General features: G+C 45.7%; 1 protein-coding gene across 1 annotated transcript in view; it reads right to left on the bottom strand.

Annotated features, from left to right (window-relative positions):
• The window catches only part of myo18aa (myosin XVIIIAa), a 111,802-nt gene that overhangs the window by 55,464 nt on the left and 35,911 nt on the right, over positions 1-20,427 (bottom strand). Inside the window, exons 5-19 of the mRNA XM_072658532.1 lie at positions 19,330-19,540; positions 18,992-19,134; positions 17,966-18,066; positions 17,790-17,853; positions 16,700-16,844; positions 14,831-14,842; positions 12,351-12,518; positions 9,499-9,595; positions 8,597-8,789; positions 5,944-6,030; positions 3,485-3,626; positions 3,227-3,386; positions 2,477-2,663; positions 2,156-2,360; positions 907-1,016 (exon numbers count right to left, since the gene is read on the bottom strand). Of these exons, the coding sequence (XP_072514633.1) occupies positions 907-1,016; positions 2,156-2,360; positions 2,477-2,663; positions 3,227-3,386; positions 3,485-3,626; positions 5,944-6,030; positions 8,597-8,789; positions 9,499-9,595; positions 12,351-12,518; positions 14,831-14,842; positions 16,700-16,844; positions 17,790-17,853; positions 17,966-18,066; positions 18,992-19,134; positions 19,330-19,540 (2,025 nt within the window). The remainder of the gene's footprint in view (positions 1-906; positions 1,017-2,155; positions 2,361-2,476; positions 2,664-3,226; positions 3,387-3,484; positions 3,627-5,943; positions 6,031-8,596; positions 8,790-9,498; positions 9,596-12,350; positions 12,519-14,830; positions 14,843-16,699; positions 16,845-17,789; positions 17,854-17,965; positions 18,067-18,991; positions 19,135-19,329; positions 19,541-20,427) is intronic.

Genomic DNA, 20,427 nt, shown 5'->3' with positions numbered 1-20,427 from the left:
TGTCACTGACTCAAACAAAACAACCCCAAGACTCCCTCCCTCTCTCTCTCTCTCTCTCTCTCTCTCCCTCTCTGTCCCTCTGACTCTCCCTCTCTCTCTCTCTCTGCTGCAGACAGGTCTTGAAAACTCAAGCTGAAAGGCCCCATCTAGATTACACTGTAAAAGGAGGGGGTGCCACCCCCAACCCCCACCCCCCCACAGCACTAAGGGGGCCATTGTTCCAGTCTGTTTCCACAGAAACCCATCAGTGAGACGCTGGCACAGGGGAAATCAGCTTCTCGCTCTTTTTTAGCCCCGCTCTCCTCTGCTAAGGCCGGCTTTTGTGCATTCTTTCTTCTTCCCACCATTTGAGTTCGGCGAGGCTCTTTCCAGAGGGAATTCAAACACAATTGACCTTCGCTTCTCTCACACTTCTCATCATCAGGGTATAAAAAAAAAGCTGGAAAAGTAAAGCTTCCCTCTCAAATAAAAAAAAAAAACATCCCCCAGCCTTTTTTTATTTGATACATATCTGTGGGCAAGTCAAGGATTGCGACCTCTGCCTATAGTTGTGCACAACAGCAGCTTCAAGCTTGCCTCAGCAGATCATTAAGGCCGGGGCGGCTAAAGAGCTCCCAGAGAGGCGGCTACATTTTTCAGAGTTGATAATTACAATAAGTTTTGGGACGTAATTTTTTTTTCCTGAGCCCAAAGCCCCAAGCGCAATTAATACATTTCTCCCGTCTGCGTCCCTTATTGATTCGAGTGGGAAGCACAGCTGGCAGGGCTTGATTAAGCCATCACAATGGGCCTGATTAAGCGGGGTTTATTTCTCTGTTATGGTGGCGTAGTCGCACCAGAGTACGAGAAGAGTCGGAAGCTTTCGCACATCTCTGAAGCCCACTTAAGGGGGTGAGGCCCACTTACCCGCTTCTCGTCCTTTACGATGTAGTTGCGGCCGAGCTTTTTGGTCAGGTGAGGAGCCAGGACGTCGAAGCGGCGGCGGAACTCGGAGAAGACCATGTGGTCGGGATAACCTGGCGAGAGGATGTGAGGATAGGTTACAGTGGGCAGAGGTGAGCCTTTGCGGAGATGTGTAGTAGGTGTGATTCTGCTAAAACATCAGGACAGAAGTTTGGCAACTTTACAGGAGGAGGAAAAAACCTTCCTGACTTTCAATTGAAGTCAATGCAAACATATTTCAGTCCAAGTCATTTTGGAGCATTTCTATTGGTCCATTCGTCATAAAACTTTGACACAATATAAAGAACAACTGCCAGATTCACATCTCATCAAAATGTGAAAAACGTCAGAAAATGAAATCAGCGCTGATTTGATATAGTTAGCATCACTGTATATATTACACTCCAGCTTCCCGAAAAAAATTAAAGGTGCAGTTCCGTGAAAAATCAAGCGAGCATGATTGATCACGGACCCCAGATGCAGTCAATCAGCAAAAACAAGTTTTATATTCGAAGCTTGCTTCTTCAGTTCACAACAGGAGATGCTAGGCTAACACTGCTAACAAACACTGCCCTTAGACTGTCACCAATCTCACCTCCTTCAATAGGACACCAAGAAAACAGCTCTCAACCCACTCAAAACCCATCCAGCAGAAACTGGATGGTGGGGCAGTCGGTTTAGGTAGGCGGAGCCACTATTTGCCTCATCGCAGCATGTGGTAGCATTCTGCGTTAGCATTTCGCGGTAGCACTGCGGTTCAATATGGAAGTGGAATAGTGCGACAAAGTGTAATGTTTAATAATTAATATGGATGAAAGCATGGAAGCAGCAGCGCATATTTGTTTGTTAAAATAATTGCGATTCTGTATTTAGTTCAGTGTTAGCGACATTAGCCTAGCATCTCCTGTTCTACACTAATGAAGCACACATCAGATATTTAACATGCCTTGACTGCATAGGAGTATGATTACGAGTAAATGTTGATTCTGGCCTGAATAGCTAGCAAACTAAGGACAGATGGGTGCCTGGGGATCGAAGATTGGTAGAAGAATGGCAGGTTTCATGGTACAGAGCTGATGGTACCCTCTAAGGGCTCCTACTGACCATTCAAAAAAAAAGGCAGTGGTCTTAAATGAGCAGTCGTGAGCCATTAATATGCTGAAACTGACCCAAATAAAACTACTAGGTGGACTGTGGGTGCTGCTTTCCACACCTTGCCTGTAGATGCGAAGGGCGTCCAGCAGCTTAGAGCCTCGGAGCTGGGCCCTCAGTAAGGCCACGTCAAGCTGCATCAGGCCTGGGTCACAGCTCTCGCCCTGAGCTTCGGGTGAGCCTGCTCCTCGCGACGCGTCGGCCCGCGGCAGCAGACAGTGCACAAAGTGAACCCTGGACCTCCGGACAGTGTCAAGCAGGGCGTCCTACAAGAGGTCAGGAAGGTCATGGAGCTCTAGATTACACTGCATGTAAACAGGTGTATGAGTGTTTCAGCACTTTAGGCACAACACCTGAACTAGAGCGTAACGGTTCTTCTCACCACTTGAAGTTTGATCTGGATGCTGAGGGACTTCTTCTTCACTGCAGCCACGCCGGTGGTGAAGGTTTTCCTCATGCTGGTGGCCCGGCGCAGAGCGAGCTGGGAGCCACCCTCCAGCCCTGCGATGGAGCCTGACAGCACCGTCGCGCTGCCAGAGCGGCCGATGAACAAAGTGCTGATGCTTTTCCTTTGGAAGAAGATCCAGAAAGGGAAGGGACACTAAGTACAGTGCAACACCACAGAGGAGTCAAAGGTTGGACAAAAGTATTGGGACATTTGCTCATTCAATTGCTCGTTTCTTCTGAGATCAAGGGTATTAAAAAAGACTTGATCCTGCGTTTGTTGGAGTAACTGTCTCTACTGTCCAGGAAAGAAAACTTTCTGCTAGACTTTGGAGGAGCATTGCTGTGAGGATTTGATTGCATTAGTGAGGTCAGGATGTTGGATGTCGGATGATCACCATCCCACCTAAACCCCAATTTCCCAGCTCATCCTTCGTATTGGAAAGTACTGGATGGAGCACTACCACCATCATTCCAGAGAACGCAGTTCTTCCACTGCTCCACAGCTCAATGCTGGGGGGCTTTATACTACTCGAGCCCACGCCTGGCATTAGGCAGCATGGTGCTAATAGGTCCTGTGTGCATTTGCACATCTGCGCAGTAGCTGAATGCATTGACTAGAAAGGATGTCCACAAACATTTGGACACACAGTGAATGGTTTGTAGAGCATGGGAAGGTCGGACTCACTTCTGGGAATTCTGCAGCAGGCTGGCTGCGTTCTGGGAGGCCGGATTTTGCTTGGTGTAATTCAGCCAACCACGCGCGTCGTACTCCACCCAGTCCGTCTCGTGGCTGTGGCCAAGCAAGAAGTGATGTGGCCGCTCACTCTTCAACAGTAGTGTGTGGCCTGTGATGAAAACAAGCTGTAATTTCTGCATTTTCTTTTATTAAATATGAAATAATAGAAAATTCAATGAATCGTGTGTGTGTGTGTGTGTGTGTGACCTTTGCTCTCGCCCTCTGCAGGCCCATAGTAGCTAAAGAGCCTCTCCAGCAGAGTGTCTTCTGATCCCCCCGGCTGCAGTGCTTCCTCCTCCATCAGCCAGAGCAAGCCCCTCGCCTCGTCCGTTCTCGCCGGGGTTCGGATCTAACAAACACGCACACACACACACACACACACACACACACACACACACACAACAAACGCATCTGTCAGAAGCCCAAAACATGCAGGAACTGCTTGATACACTGAACTACCACAAAGGCGTACATTACATCCCTTCCTCACAGCTTGAAACTGCCTCCCTGCCGAAGACAAGTAGTGACTGGCGCAGAAGCTCAGCAAGACCCCCGTTTGCTATTGACTTACATACACCGGCACACTCTGGGGGGGGGGGGGGACAGCCCAAATCTGCAGCCTTCAGCTTTAGTTTGCGGCGCACCTCCCTCCAGCAAGCTCAATTCAAATAAAGGCTGCTCCTACGCTTAAAGGTCTTCCGACTGTTGAGGTCTGGAGTGCTATTTACAGAAAAGGCTGCGCTCTGTTTATCGCCGCTGCCGAGCCGGACTTTGTTCAGGCCTGTTTTTAATTTCATGCTTTATCGTACGACGCCTGGCGTTAAACAACACTTCCTCCGTCCAAGCAATTATCATGTTGTCGAGGGTTTTAAAGAGGCGCGGCCCGGCTAAGCCATTAGCCGTGGCATTCGCGATTAAAGTATTCCGACTCAAAGGCCGGCGGAGCGCTCCCGAAAGCCCTCGCTAAAGGCGGGTCACTTCAGCAATTATTGGGAAAAACAGCCGCCTCTTCTTGCCGGTATTGTTCCTTTGTCTCGAGCAACTCGAGCTTAATGCAAGAGAGAGAAACTACAATAGCAGCCTCCGATACTCCAGACAAAGAGCCGAGCCAACACTGATTTATTTTCATTTATTTATTTCTTTACTTTCAAAGCTTCCTTTAAACTTTTAACGAGGGTAACCGACTCCACAGCGCAGAAGGCAGCTTCAGAGAACCTCTTCCAGGTGTGCGTATTAAAGCAATAAGCCACAAGAGGCCGTGCGTTACGCCGATTTTAGCACGGGGAAGGGTGTTTTCGGCACGTCGTGAAGCTGAGTGGCTAAAACGTCTCCTCTCGTGATGAAATCGCAGTAGCGCAGTAAGAGCCTCTCGTGGATTATCGCTTTTATAAAACGGAGTCAACATGGAAAATGATCAAACACACCTGCGTTCAATTAAAAATGCATTCATTTACAAAAACATTTAATAAACGATCCTTCTGCCGCTTGATGTAGTCCGTTACCAGTGAGCACTGTTACTAGACAGCTTGAGGGTAAAGGTTTAGCTCACTGTAGTTACGAATTTTGCAAATTTTGCGAAATTTTGTGAATTTAAATGCGATCAAACAAGGTATCACATCTCCCTCCGTTACTTCTCGCCTGTGATTTCAACCACTACCAGTTGCTAGACAACATGAGGGCAAAGGTTTAGCTATAGGGGGTATGCGCGGGATGTCACCGGTGCGGGGGTCACTGCGGCCATGCCCACTGAGAGGCAAAAAGGCCCAAACAGATTCAGCAGAAATTCAGGGCTCTACTTTTACAGAGGAGCAGAGAAGCGAATGGGCCGCTAGAATCCAGGCACCGAAACCTGCGGGAGATCACTGAGAGGTGAAGTCAGGCTCTGAAACGTCCGGTGGAAAAAAAAAAAAATAACAATATAATATAACTATGTTCTCCTGTGGACAGAAGGTCTGGTTAATCCCAACCAGCAGAGGCGGCTCATCAACACCTGCTCAGCTCTGAAATCCAGGGCAAATACAGGGACAGATTTGATTGCATTCTGCCACCAGAACAGTAGTGAGGTCAGAAATTTAGCAAAATTTGCGAATTTAAATACGATCAAGCAAGGTATTGCGTCTCCCTCCGTCACTTCTCGCCTGTGATTTCAACCACTACCAGTTGCCAGACAACATGAAGGCAAAGGTTTAGCTATAGGGGGTATGTGCGGGACGTCACGGGTGGCAGGGGTCACTGCGGCCATGCCCACTGAGAGGCAAAAAGCCCCAAACAGATTCAGCAGAAATTCAGGGCTCTACTTTTACAGAGGAGCAGAGAAGCTAAATGAGAAACTAAGCTGGAATGAAGCTGGAATGAAGGCACCAAAACTTGCGGGAGATCACTGAGAGGTGAAGTCGAGTTTTGAAAATGTCAGGTGGGGAAAAAAAACAAGCCCACTGTAGTTACGAATTTAGCGACATGCTAAGTTCAAGTTAGAAGGAAAGTTGAACAGTCGTGTAGTTGCGCCATAGTCGCCATGAGTCGCTCAGGATGAGAGCGTCTGCTAAAGGCCTTCAATGAAAATGTAAACGTAACACAGCTCAGCCAATCAGACGTTAGGGCCGGGACTGTCCGCTTATTATAAAAACCGTATAAATGAATGGAGCAGACCAGAGGTGTGTTCTTACCAGAGCTTGGCTGGACGCCTGGTCCACAGCAGCGATGGACAGCGAGGTGCTGGGCTCCATGTCATCTAATGCAAGCTCAATGTTCTCCTGTGGACAGAAGATCTGGTTAATACCAACCCGCAGAGGCGGCTCATCAACACCTGCTCAGCTCTGAAATCCAGGGCAAGTGTCCCCACTCTGCTGCACTATCAGCAATGTTGGAACATTGCTGTGAGGATTTGATTGCATTCAGCCACCAGAACAGTAGTGAGGTCAGAAATCGATATTTGATGATTGCTTCTGGCCCTCCAGTACCTTTGGAATAGGCTGGAGTACCAGGAGTAATCATCAAACAGTACATGACCTCACTAGGTGTCGGAACATTGCTGTGAGAATTTGATTGCATCCAGCCCCCAGAACATTGGTGAACTCATGTACTGGTGTTTGATGATTTGATGATTGACGCCAATATCTTTGAGATGAGATGGAGTGCCAGAGGCAGTAATCGTCAAACAGTACATGACCTCACCAGATGTTGAACACATTGCTGTGAGAATTTGATTGCGTTCAGCCACCAGAACAGTAGTGAGGTTGTGTAATGTTTAATGATTACTTCTGGTACTGGATGGAGCTCCATCACACCAGAGAACACAGTTCCACTGCTCCACAGCTCAGTGCTGGGGGGGATATATTTGGACACGGAGAGCATCCCATTCCAATGGTCAGTGCTATTCTATGGAAATGATACAAGCTCCTACAAACACCTACAGTATGTCAGCAATGGGTAGACCATAAAGAAATCAGAAGGGCTGTCTGGTTACTCTTGGGCACAGACCTCGAGTGCATCACTGTTATTATAACACAGTTAAACGTGATTGGCTAAGAGCCTACAGGAGATATATGTTTATTTAACTAACTGCAGCTTAGAAATGGCAGCTCATGAGTAATCGGGCTTTTAGCAGGGCGCTGTATAATTAAGCCACATTCAGGCACAGCTAGAACAACACCGCCTGGTAATATAAATGTCCAGCTGCTCAGAGTGTTTTATATTTGTCTGGATGACTGACCTCACTGCTGACAGGGGAGGCTGTCGGAAATGGCTTTTTGACAACCGATGACGCTTTTCTTGATAGATATCTGTGGGTGTGTGTGTGTGTGTGTGTGTGTGACGTGCAACAGCTCTAATGCACAACACAGACAGAGGAGGTTTACTCCACCATGCACTACCAAATCCTAGTTACTTTTTCAGTGGCAAGGTTAGATCTGGGCACCACTGGTTGGAAAGCGCTCAGGTAACTTTCACCAAGGCCTCAGTCTTTCAGTAGACCGTTAGGGCTGATGGCTTGTTCACAGTCATGGTTAGGAAAGGCCAGGTGATGCAGGTGATCAGCAGCCTTGACTTTGAACGTGCCCACCAAGCAAGAGAAGACAGGTTAACAGGAAAATGGCAGTTAACAGGACCGATGGAGGTCAACTTAAGGCCTGGAAGACTAAAGGTCTGAAAACTACTCATAGAATTGCTAGAAAGGAACATCGACCCCAGTTTGACTTGCGCTGTTCTACTGTGCGGCGATGCCTGCACAAATATGAACTACATTGATCCTTTCTTGAGACCTCACCACAAAATCAGAAGGATCTAAACAAGGAAACATCTAAATAAGCCTGATGCATTTCATCAAAACGAGTTCTGTGGACTGATGACGTTAATATAGAGCTTTTTAGCCCCAAGGGATTTGGAATTCGGACTGCGTAAGTGACAATGACCGGACAAAGCAAGGTTCTTCAGTGCGCTTGGTCACTTAACTGCAGTGTGAAACCCAACGTATATGACGGACCTACAGGAACCTTGGTTCGGACCTTGGTCTGGACTTTCAGGTGTGAAAACGCCCATAGAGGGCTTCCAGACACCATCAGAAGACACCATCAGAAAACCTAAAGAGGTCTGGTACAAGAAGAGGTCTGAGACACAACAGCATCAGAAGACTCCGAGAGTCAACAGCTGCTTGTGTGCTAGGTAGGGGTGCTATAGTTTTGGGGCCCAGTGTGATATTGTGATATAGATCATGGGGCCCAAAATCTGTGGCAGCGCCAGAGGTGTTCTAAAACTTTTGACTGGTAGTGTATGTGACTGAAAACACTGTTTGTTAATCACTGTAGCCTGATTCAGATCAGAGAGAGTGGAGAGTCTCTCTGCAGTCTCAGGAGCAGCGAGGGGGGGGGGGCTTTACAGGAGTCGTTCCAGCAGGGGGGTGGATATTGGAGCCAGCTGGTGGCGGGACAGTCACCAAGTACGTCCGTCTGTCACTAAGCCTAAGCCTCCAAAGCCAGCGTGCTCCACAGTCACATGCAGCCGCTGTGAAACGTGGGTGTGTATCGATTCTGTTGAAGGTCTGAAGCTTTTCAAAAGAAGCGCCGAGCGATTGACAGCAGGAGGACGTCGCAGGTTTGACTGTCTGGAACCAGACATAATCAACGCTAGACGCTAGTGTGTGTGTGTGTGTGTGTGTGGACATTTTCAGGACAAACAAGCTAAAACAGGACTAAACTATGGGACCAACAAAATGCCTTTGGGAAAACAAAGTGGACACCCACCGCTGCTCTCCACATGGCAATCCAGAGTTATACTGTATGTTACTGTGTGTGTGTGTGTGTGTGTGTGTGTGTGTGTGTGTACCTCCTTGTACCGCTCCAGCTCCTGCACAAAGGTGCGCTCGTGGAAGAGGGCCTGCAGACGTTCCTGGGCGTAATTGTGGCAGAGCTCCTCAAAAGTGGCCCCCCGCTCACTCTTCACCTGCCGGGGATTCTGAAAACCTGGAGTGTCCACAATCAGCACCGAGCACACAGAGTGCTGAGTCGACTTCAGAGCCCTGAGAGAGAGAGTCAGAGTCAGAGTCAGAGTCAGAGAGAGAGAGAGAGAGAGAGAGAGAGAGAGAGAGAGAGACAGAGAGAGAGAGAGAGAGAGAGAGAGAGAGAGAGAATCAGAGTCAGAGAGAGCGAGAGAGAGAGAAAGAAAGAGCATCAGAGTCAGAAAGAGAGAGACAGAGAGAGAGAGAATCAGAGTCAGAGAGAGAGAGAGAGAGAGAGAGAGAGAGAATCAGAGTCAGAGAGAGAGAGAGAGACAGAGAGACAGAGAATCAGAGTCAGAGAGAGAGAGAGAGAGAGAGAGAGAAAGAAAGAATCAGAGTCAAAGAGAGAAAAAGAGAATGAAGGGAACAAATGGTATGATGTCAGAGGTATAGAGAGACAAGAGGAAGAGGCAGAGAGATGGAAAGAGTGAGGCAGAGGCAGAGAAATAGAGTGAGGCAGCGGCAGAGAGATAAAAAGAGAGAAAGTGAAGCACAAAGATGAAACGAGAGCAGCAGAGGCAGAGAGAGAGTGAGGCAGCGGCAGAGAGATGGAAAAAGAGAGCCAATGGCATAGAGAGGAAAAGCGAGGCAGAAGCAGAAAGATGAAAACAGAGAGGCAGAGAGATAGAGAGAGAGGCAGAGGCAGAGAGATAGAGAGAGGCAGAGGCAGAGTGAAGCATAGAGTTTAAAGGAAAGAGAGAGAGTGAGGCAGAGAGAGCTGACGGCTCACCTGTTGATGAGGGAGATGAGGAGAGTGAAGAGTTCAGAGTATAAGCCAGCACCCATAGCCTCCAAACACTCCACTGCTGTGGCTTTGGACCCTACACCTACACACACACACACACACACACACACACACACACACACACACACACACATTGCATTTAATGTGTAACTCAGTTGTGAGGTGAGTGGAAAGCAGCAGAGAGCTGATAAACACACCTGAATAAATGGAGGTGAGGAGATAATCATCCTCAAGTACCCACAGCAGCTAATGCTAATGCTAATGCTAATGCTAACGCTATTGCTAACGCTGGCGCGGTCTTGTCCTCGATACATGGAGCTGACTGATATTGTCCTTAATGGTCTGTTTCTGACCCCTATCACAAGCTGAATGTTAATGCAGGTACACTGTATGTCCAAAAGTTTGGACACAGGAGACACCTGTGTCGCTGTCTGCAGAAGACATTCATAAGACATACTTTGGACATTTGGGGGCCCTAAGGAGCCAGATCACCTTAATTAGGAAGAAAACCAAAACTCAGGTTCCCAGAGGCTTTAACTGACCAGATCTACCAATTGTTCCACGATGAGTGGTCAAGCATCCAACAGAAAATTCGTCCAGAAGCTTGTTGATTGGGTAAGGGGCCACCAAATATCAGGGGTGCTGTGTGTATAATTTTGCCCCTATGTTGATTTCAGAAAACCCGCCAAACCCTTGAAATGCTTAATTGTTTTCTATTAAAGGTGTACAGTGATCAGCCATAACATTAGGACCATTAGATTCTGTTCATCTACAGTGGTGTCTGCCAAAGGGTGGGATCTACATGTTAGGCAGCAAGAGAACAGTCAGTTCTTGAAGGTGATGGGCAAAGGTATCGTTGGTATGATGTAACTAAGTGGTTGTCAGGTAGGTGGTAGGTGGTTGCTAAGAAACTAGAAAAATCCACTATCCAGAGAAACAGCAGGATGTTCTCGCAGCTGGTTCCCACTTCCAGGCAGTTACTATGGTGTTGCTACATGGTTGCAGTGGTATTGCTGGTGGTTGCTGTGGTGATGCTAGGTAATTGCTAGTGACACCATTGCTATGGTTGCGTTAATTGGTTGCTAGAGGGTTGCTATGGTGTTGCTATGGCATAGCTGGGTTGATCAGCCATTACACTAGGACCATTAGATTCTCTTCATCCACAGTGGCGTCTGTCAAGGGTGGGATCTACATGTTAGGCAGCAAGTGAACAGTCAGTTGATGGGCAAAGGCCACGTTGCCATGGCAAGAAGACTGGGTCAGAGCATCTCCTAAACACCAGGCAGGTCTTGTTGGGTGTTCCCGCTATGCAGTGGTCAATACCTACCAAAAGAGGTCCAAGAAAGGACAATAGGCTCATGAGCACCTAAGACACCTTCCGCGGTCTTGTGGAGACCATGCCTCGACTGCTCAGATCCGTCATGGCACAGGCAGAACCTTCTCCGAGCCCTCTATCATTGCTGGCTTGCTGGCGTCCAGCGCGGGCAATAAAATCCGAGTATGACAAACAAGGCGTGGAGGCATTGAGTGACTCAGGCTTGTCAGCAGAAATCAGATCAGACTGCGGGGTTCAGCTTCTGATCTGGGCCTGCACACGCATGCCTCCTGGCTCTGCGCACCTGTTAAACGCTTTCTGACATCAGATAACTCTCAGCACCGCACAGCCGCGGTCGCACACACACCCCCTCGGGCCATCCGAACGTCTGTATGTGTGTGTGTGTGTAAGAGAGAGAGAGAGAGAGGAGGGGTGCGTAGGTGTGGCCCCGGGTGACAGGCCCATCACGCGGAATTGCCTCGCAAGTGCTTATTATAAAACTGCAGAAGCCAATTTTGCAGAACTCCAAAAAAAGTCCATGAACAGACACTGGCGACTGAGACAGTTTAGGTGAACACGGCGTGTGTGTGTGTGTGTGTTCTGCATACTCTGCAGCAGCGTGTTCAGGACTTAGTGAGGATTATTTGCATGTTCAGATCCTACCGGTAATGTTGCTTATGCTGACGAGGCTGACTCTTCAGAGGCTGCACAGAGGTACCGCATATGCATCGATATATGATGCATATAGAGTCTGCGTCTGGAAAGTAAATGAGAAGGTGGCTCGCGTCCCCTTTATAAGCAGGAGACACACACACACACCGCTGTGTGCTGCTGGAGACGCCATCCCTTCATTAGACTTACTGCCTGAAGTCTAACTGTTTACCTTCATAAGAAAATCCACTATCCAGAGAAACAGCAGGACGTCCTCACAGCTGGTTCCCACTTCCAGGCAGTTGCTATGGTGTTGCTACATGGTTGCAGTGGTATGTATGCAGCTGGTGGTTGCTGTGGTGTTGCTAGGCAGTTGCTACAGTGTTGCTATGGCATTGCTGGGTCGTTGGTATGATGGTTGCAATGGTTTCCCTGGTGGTTGCTGTGGTGTAGCTAGGTAATTGCTAGTGACACCATTGCTATGGTGGTGTTAATTGGTTGCTAGAGGGTTGCTATGGTGTTGTTATGGCATTGCAGAGTCGTTGGTATGATGTAACTAAGTGGCTGTCTGGTAGGTGGTTGCTAAGAAACTAGAAGAATCCACTATCCAGAGAAACAGCAGGATGTTCTCGCAGCTGGTTCCTACTTCCACACAGTTGCTATGGTGTTGCTACATGGTTCCAGTGGTTTCGCTGGTGGTTGCTGTGGTGTTGATAGGTAATTGATAGTGACACCATTGCTATGGTGGTGTTAATTGGTTGATAGATGGTTGCTATGGTGTTGCTATGGCATTGCTGGGTTGTTGGTATGATGTAACTAAGTAACTAAGAGGCAGTGAGCTCCACCAGTGCTATAAACCTATAAAAATTACCTGAGCCGTCTCCTGAGTCTTCGGCCCCCAGGCGGGCGCTGGAAGTGCGGGGGAGCGTGCCCTTGGCATGGGGTTTAAATATGGACGAGGAGAGCTCCTCTAGGGTGCAGCCCAGCAGATACGCCGCCTTCTGAGCCCATTCGTGCCTCGCAAACTGCTTGCGGCCCGCTGAAGAACACCAAACAAACCTTAATCAGTGACTTATAAAAAGCCTGGTCATTTAAAAGAGGGCGTGGGCAGAATACAGGCCCCTCCCATTTATCCACCAGCTGTAACTGGTTATAGCATTTTAAACTGTAAAGGTCCTCACATATTATATATTTTTTTTTCTTTGTAATAATTTTTATTACAGTAAGGGATTCCAAACTTTTGAATGGTGGTTTATATCATGCAGCATTAGTATATATTGTATGAAAAATATAATAAATGAAACAAAATAAATAAATAAATAAATAAATAGATAGATAGATAGATAGATAGATAGATAAATAAATACAAAAATACAATAATTAATTAATAAAATAAAATGAAATGAAATGAAATTAAATAATTGATAGTTTAAGTGTAAAAAGGTTTAAATTAGGGCTGCACAATCTATTTCTTTCTGCAATACATATTGCAATTTTTTCAAGAAGCCAAAAAATTGGAGCACGTTGTGTTTGAAATATTTCTGGCATTGCACATCCTGCAATATCACTTTTTAAATTATTGCGATTTATTGAAACGATATATTATGCAGCTCCAGTTCAAACAGAGACACATTTCTGCTCAGTTAGTGTTTATTCACCCAATTTAACCTCATTCTGAAGCTCATCTGGACGTGAAGCAGATTTCACAGAGATGAGCAGTGAAGTAAAAGCAAGGGTTCGTGTGGATGTATGTGTATGTTGTTCAAGCCTGTGTCTCGTCTGTTCGGAGTGTTTGGTGCTAGACAAAAACTCACTCTTTCTCACGCAAAAACAGCGAGGTAAACAGTAGGAGTTTGAGTAGGAGTCTTTTATATTTTCGTTAAAGGTGGGAAACTGTAGCTCTATTATTTATTTTATTTATTTGTTTGTTTATTTTTGTTGCTGCTATTATTATTATTTTAATGAATTATATTTCACCATGTTTCTAGTCTCTTTTTTACTGTTATTGTGAGGTTTTAATTTGTACTTTGGCTCCACTCAAGGTCTTACTTTCTTAAAAAAACATGTATTTTTTAGGGTTTGTTTATATATTCCATATGTTTAGTCCTATATATAAAGAGCCTAACTGGTTCTTTGCCTGGTTAAATCCTCCGTCAGATACAAGGAAAGCATCTTCTATAGCAGGAGGTAGCCAGAGCCCTGAGAGAGCACAATTGGCCTTGCCCTCTCCAAGGTGCTACATTTCCTCAGACGTCCGCTGGGCAATGCATCAGAGCCGGGTACACTGTGTTTTCCCCTGAGCGCGATGCTTGCCCTGTGACGATGCAACAGCAGGAGAATATGCATGGGTAGAGTATTTGATGATCCATTGGGGAGAAAATGGATAAAAAGAGTCAAAGAACCCTTTATTATCAATACCACTTCTGTCTGTTTGATTACCTGCACTTTTTTTAGGCATAGGAGTTAACCCCTTTAACCCCCCAAGGCTTATCACACACTAAGGTGTATTAGTCAGTAACTACAGGGACTTGCTGGGGCTATTCTCTAGTAATAGAAGTGTGTAATAACACTTCCGGCCTGCCGGCGGTCAGCAGGCTTTTTAAGGGGTTAAGTAAGCAGACCTTCACCGAGCTTAACTGAATCCCCCTGCTGTAGAGGACGTGTTCACTTACTGTCAGTTAGAAATCCTTACAGCCTCAAACAGCCTGTGGTCCGCCTGCGGGCCGGAAGTGTTATTACACACTTCTATTACCAGAGAATGGCCGTGCCAGTAGTCACTGAGTAATACACCTTTGTGTGCAATAGGCCTTGCTGCATTAAGGGGTTAAACATTGGTGGGGCCCAAACTTTTCCGCATACGCCTGTGCTGTGTGTGTGTTTTTCAGTACATAATAAAGCATTAAATGAGAAGTTCTAATCGTGCAAATCCCGGAGTTCTATCCACGTCTGATTGTTCTTTAAAACACACACACACACACACAGTGTCATTTTTAATCTTCCGGATTGATGATCAAAGAGTCTGGACACCGGAGAACATTCAGATATTCCGTCACGCGGCGCCTGAAGAGAAGCGAGGCCTAACATCAAACGGGGCAGGCAGCGAGACAGTGCGCGAGAGAGCGCGAGAGCTGCTGGATGGGAGCCTTATCAGCAGCACGAGCTCACTGCTCTTCCCAATACAATGCTACTGAAGGAGGATGAAAGAGCGAGACACACACACACGTATTTATACACACACACACACTGAAGACCATTAAAATGCTAATAGCACGCTGCTGTCTGCTATCTACGATAAAACAAAAAAAAACAACAAAAAAAGAGAAGAGTAAATAGAGGAGTTTCGTGTTTTACCTTCGTCTGACTCTGGGTTACGGCCAGGAGGGCGAAGAGGGGGAGGAGGAGGAGGATGAGGAGGAGGGCCGGCATGCAACATCAGAGTGTGAGTGGAAAACAAAAGGGTTAGAACAACACCATACACTATACACTCTGGAGCTCTACTGGAGAGAGAGAATAACTCCTAGGAGAGGTTTGTTTACATTAATACACACACACACACACACAAACACACACACACACACACATCACACAGTGTAAGAAAACACATGCGACTAAGTTCATGGGAGTATGCAGGCCCTGTTTGGAGAGTGAGGCCCATTAGTGGCCTCATTATAGGAACCTCGGTAGCGAGCTGAGTGATGAACATGCTTGCTTAATGCCATTATTATCATTACCGCCCACACACATTAACCCCGCGTCACCCTCCTCGAGGGAAGCTGCCGATACAAAGAAAGGCGAGGGCCGCGCGCCTCGAGTCTTGGCCAAGTGCCTTCCAAATCGCTTTGCTGCCACTTAGTGGCGGCGAGTAAAACTGCGGACAACAGACTGAATGTCAACAGATGATAAACGGTACTGTAAACAACATTATTGTCTTTTAAAGATCATTAAATGCCAGTGATATCATTATAACACACCGGTCAACCTTAAAATGAACACCACCTCCTCGTTTCTACACTCACTGCCCCTTATATTAGCTCAACTCACCATATAGGAGAACTCTGTAGTTCCAGACTGAAGAATTCCAGACTGTATCCATCTGTTAGCAGCCTCCTTTCACTCTGGTTGCTCTTTAGTGCTCAGGACCCCACAGGACTGACCACCACAGAGCAGACAGAAAATGACCCACCCCCCAAATACTACTTGCTCAGTGGTGGTCTTGTGTGGTCCTGACCATTGAAGAACAGAGACTATGGTAAGTAGAGTTGAGTGTGGTATTATGAGGTGGTACTATTGTTATGGCTGATTGGTGCAATGAATTCGGTCCAATTCAATCCCGTTTTACACCCAAGTAATCGTGGCAGCGCTTGTTTAAAGCTAGGCGTACACTGTGCGATTTTAGCATGTTTTTAAGCCCGTTTTGGACGTAGAAAACAGAATTTCAGGACCGCTCCAACTTTTAGCTTGATGGGCTGATGTGTGACAGGCACTGTGAGAGGGGAAGTGATGCTTGCATAACTGCCCAAACGTGCTCAGAGTGAGCAGCCGGATGGCCGGATGGCCGGATGGATTTCTGACGTCAGATATTTTGGATACTTTTCTCACAGTCTGAGCAGTTTCACGAGCCGATTTCTAAGCTGTACAGTTGCAGCTTGCTATGGTCATTTTTGATATACAGGACAGAGCTCTGCCCCTGGGTTGCGTTTCACGTGCAGTGTAAGCACCTACGTCGCAGCATGTCAGTTGGGCTGACAACCTTCGGACAGTGTGAGCATATGAATGGCAGGCTTTGTCTGTACATGATGAGTGTGAAGAAGAAGAATTCCAAAATTGCACAGTGTATGCCTGGCTTAAGAGAGACAGACAGAAGAGTGATGAAGCCCAGAACATGTACAGCACTCAGCACTCAGTGAGGCGGTTGCTTAAGTCGATCATTACCACTTTCATCTATGACTGAGACTGCACAGGGGGCAACATTAGACAAAATGAGCATCAAACGGGTGACTAAGAATAGACATTCATAATCATTAGCGCTCAGTCAATAACCATTAGTGCACTCTCAGCTATTTCACAACAGACAAGACAGTGATTAGTCTGATCAGTATTACTCCATGACTATTTTAATAAAAATACATATTCATGCTCGCCTGCTGAGGGTGCTATTACATGCAATAGCATGCCCTTATCCAATATTGTGTGTTGCAGTGTTAAGGGAAAGGGTATTACCTTTGGTGGCCCCTGCAGCTCCAAGGTGGTAGATTGCCCCCAGGACGAGCCAGAAGGCCCTCTGCTCCTCCGTAGATATGTTCAGCACCTTCATAGCAGCCTGGAGCTTGGTAAACTGCTGTACGGCCTTCTGCTTGTCTTCAGGCTGACAGTAAATAACATTTACTAGGTTTGACAATTTTTTTGAAGAACATTCTTCCATAGTTCTGCCCAACCGGACCCACAGGGCCGGGTTGATGATCTGAACCTGACTGTAGCATGATAAAATCATAATTGGGATGGTAAAACCACTTGATTACATTCTGTAGACATGTAGACCCAAAATCCTTCTGTCTGAACTCAACTGTAGACCTGTAGACCCAAAATCCTTCTGTCTGAACTCAACTGTAGACCTGTAGACCCAAAAACCTTCTGTCTGAACTCAACTGTAGACCTGTAGACCTGAAAACCGTCTGTCTGAACTCAACTGTAGACCTGTAGACCCGAAAACCTTCTGTCTGAACTCAACTGTAGACCTGTAGACCCAAAAGCCTTCTGTCTGAACTCAACTGTAGACCTGTAGACCTGAAAACCTTCTGTCTGAACTCAACTGTAGACCTGTAGACCCAAAAACCTTCTGTCTGAACTCAACTGTAGACCTGAAAACCTTCTGTCTGAACTCAACTGTAGACTTGTAGACCCAAAAACCTTCTGTCTGAACTCAACTGTAGACCTGAAAACCTTCTGTCTGAACTCAACTGTAGACTTGTAGACCCAAAAACCTTCTGTCTGAACTCAACTATAGACCTGTAGACCTGAAAATCGTCTGTCTGAACTCAACTGTAGACCTGTAGACCCAAAAACCTTCTGTCTGAACTCAACTGTAGACCTGTAGACCTGAAAACCTTCTGTCTGAACTTAACTGTAGACCTGTAGACCCAAAAACCTTCTGTCTGAACTCAACTATAGACCTGTAGACCTGAAAATCGTCTGTCTGAACTCAACTGTAGACCTGTAGACCTGAAAACCGTCTGTCTGAACTTGAGTGTGTGGTCCAGGCATGTACTCCACTGATGTCTGTAGTAGAAGCGGGGGAGCTGAGAGCACTTACTTTGGAGTTAGGCAGGATTCCGAAAGCACTGTTCTCGGCAAAGTGGTTGAAGTGCAGCTCAGTCCTGAAGGACACAACAAAGCACAGTTAGAGGGAGAACTGAAAAGACAGGCCTCTTCAGCCCTGGTCTTGACATATAAACTAAATTACATCAGTTCTGTGGGGTGACAGCTTACTTGAGAGAACCGTCAGCTCCAGCCATCAAGTAATAGAAGACATTGAAGGCCGATTCGGCCTCTGGTCGCTTGGCAACCCTCAACTTCTCCAGCAGCATGGTCTACAGGAACAGTGGCCAGATATGAAATATGAAAAGTTCCTCTTACAGTCATAGTTTGGTAAGAAGGCAGATGTACCATCATGCAGGACATATTTGGGGTGCAAATTTTCTTAGGGCAGAGAAGCTAACAGTAATGGAAGCTCAAAGTCCATTAATTATGCAGAGATATGCATAGATATAGACATTTCTGGACTGATACAATATCCAATAATTAAGACCTTACTAGATCTATCACAGAGACCATAAAACAGTCACTTTAATGCATTATTTTAAAATATAGATAAAGAAAATAGGCACAATATAAATAAATAAAAATAAAAACAAAGACTCGCCCCACAAACGTCTACTTTCCACCATTATAGGCCATTCAAAGCGAAACTGAAGCCATTCTCCTCATTCCAATTTTCCACTCCACCTTAAAAAGTGTGGCAGGTTTGTATAGTAATTACCAGCGCTGTAAAGTAACAGCAGCAGCATTTAAGGTGGAACGGAAAGTTTCATTAGGAAGGACGACTTATAATATAGTTTGGGATGAAAGTGGTGTTACCTCAGTATTTAGAACACAGGTCAGTACATTACCGGCCTTCCAGTTAAAACACTGACTGTGGCCAGCAGAGGGAGCTAGACGAGTGGACATTTCCAGCAGTGCTAAAATAGGAGCTACCAATAAGATTATAAGATAATTATCGGTCTGTAAACGACATAATCAGCCACCGATATATCCTGCATCCCTACCAGCTAGTATTATGTAAACTGCAAGCCCCAGCCAGCACACACTTCCTTCACTTGTGGTTTCTGTCATTGTATGAAATCCTATTATCTTGTTGAAGATCACGATACATTTTAGGGAAAATATGTAAATTAGATTTCTCACAGCATAAACAAGGAAGTTCGTACTGGAGCTGAGTGCGATGTTTGTTCCTACCTGAATGGAAGCTGATGCCACCTGTCCTGCCTGGTCAAAATCAAGAGAGACAATATGGGAGAAGCGACTGGCATTGCCATTCATGGATGTAGTGCAGTTCCCAAAGGCCTCCAGGATGGTGTAGACAGCCTGCCACTTCTCAGCTGAAACATATATATATATATATTAAAAAAATTCTATATGTATGTGTATATATGTGTATATATATATATATATATATGTGTGTGTGTGTATATATATATATATATATATATACAACCATGAATGACTTCCCAAGGTTTTAACTGGGAATGAATTACCCTTTTAGGACCATCACAGTCTTTCCCAGCCATCCTCACCTGAATAGACTTTGCCATTGCTGCCTGCGATGGACACTAGGTACTGCACCAGGTGCTGACAGTTGGTGGTCTTGCCACTGCCGCTTTTACCCAGAAGCACAATGGACTGGTCTTGCCGTGTGGTCAGCAGCTTCCGGTATGCGGCCTGGGCCACACCGTAGATATGAGGAGCTGTGTCCTCCCTCCGGCAGCCCTTGAACATGTGCATAACCTGGAAGCAGATACAGGGTGAACTGGAGGCAATACTGATACTATGCACTTTAAACCAATTAGACCTTTTCATTTACACATCTCAAATCAACATGACTGAATTTACACAGAAAAAAGGACAAAAGGACAACAATAACAGCTAGTATGGGCACATTCTAACTGACCCCCACTAGCTTTCATTCATTTTTAGCTATACTGGCAAATTTTGGCTGAAACACTGCCTGTAAGGTAGTGGTGTAATAGGGCGGTTCTGGAGGCCTGTAGGTTTGCAGGTTTCCCTGAGACAGGACACCTGAATCCCTCCATTCATAACACAGTTTACAGCTGATTCAACCCTGTAAACCCTAAAGGTCTGGATATGGGCCCCCATTCATCATCCTCAAACCACATAAGTTACACATAAGTTTCAAAGCAGTTGCTGTAAACTTTATATTTGATAGAGAATCATTTATTTTAGATACCAGATTATTTATAGTAGATACAGCAAAATGAATAGCATATTCTACATCACTTTTACTAGATACTGAATCATTTATTTTAGACACTGAATCATACAGAGAAGATACCAAATTACTTATAGCAACATTTATTGCAGGTAATGCATCATTTATATTACAAACTGAATTAATTATAATAGATTCAGAATCATTTATTGTAGATACTGGATTATGTATAATACATACTCAATTAATTACTGTAGATACTAAATTATTTATTATAAATACTGAACCATTTATTGTAGATACTGAAATGATACATTTGATACATTTATACTAGATATTAAATCATTTATTGTAGATACCAAATCATTTGTATAGGATACTGAATCATTTATTGTTATTGTTATTTATTGTTTATAATGAACCATTTATAATACATACTGAAGTA

Source organism: Salminus brasiliensis, chromosome 16 (genome assembly GCF_030463535.1).
Source record: "Salminus brasiliensis chromosome 16, fSalBra1.hap2, whole genome shotgun sequence".
Taxonomy (NCBI): Eukaryota; Metazoa; Chordata; class Actinopteri; order Characiformes; family Bryconidae; genus Salminus; species Salminus brasiliensis.
The sequence above is the reverse complement of the archived record's forward strand: the minus strand, read 5'-3'. Positions and strand labels throughout refer to the sequence as shown.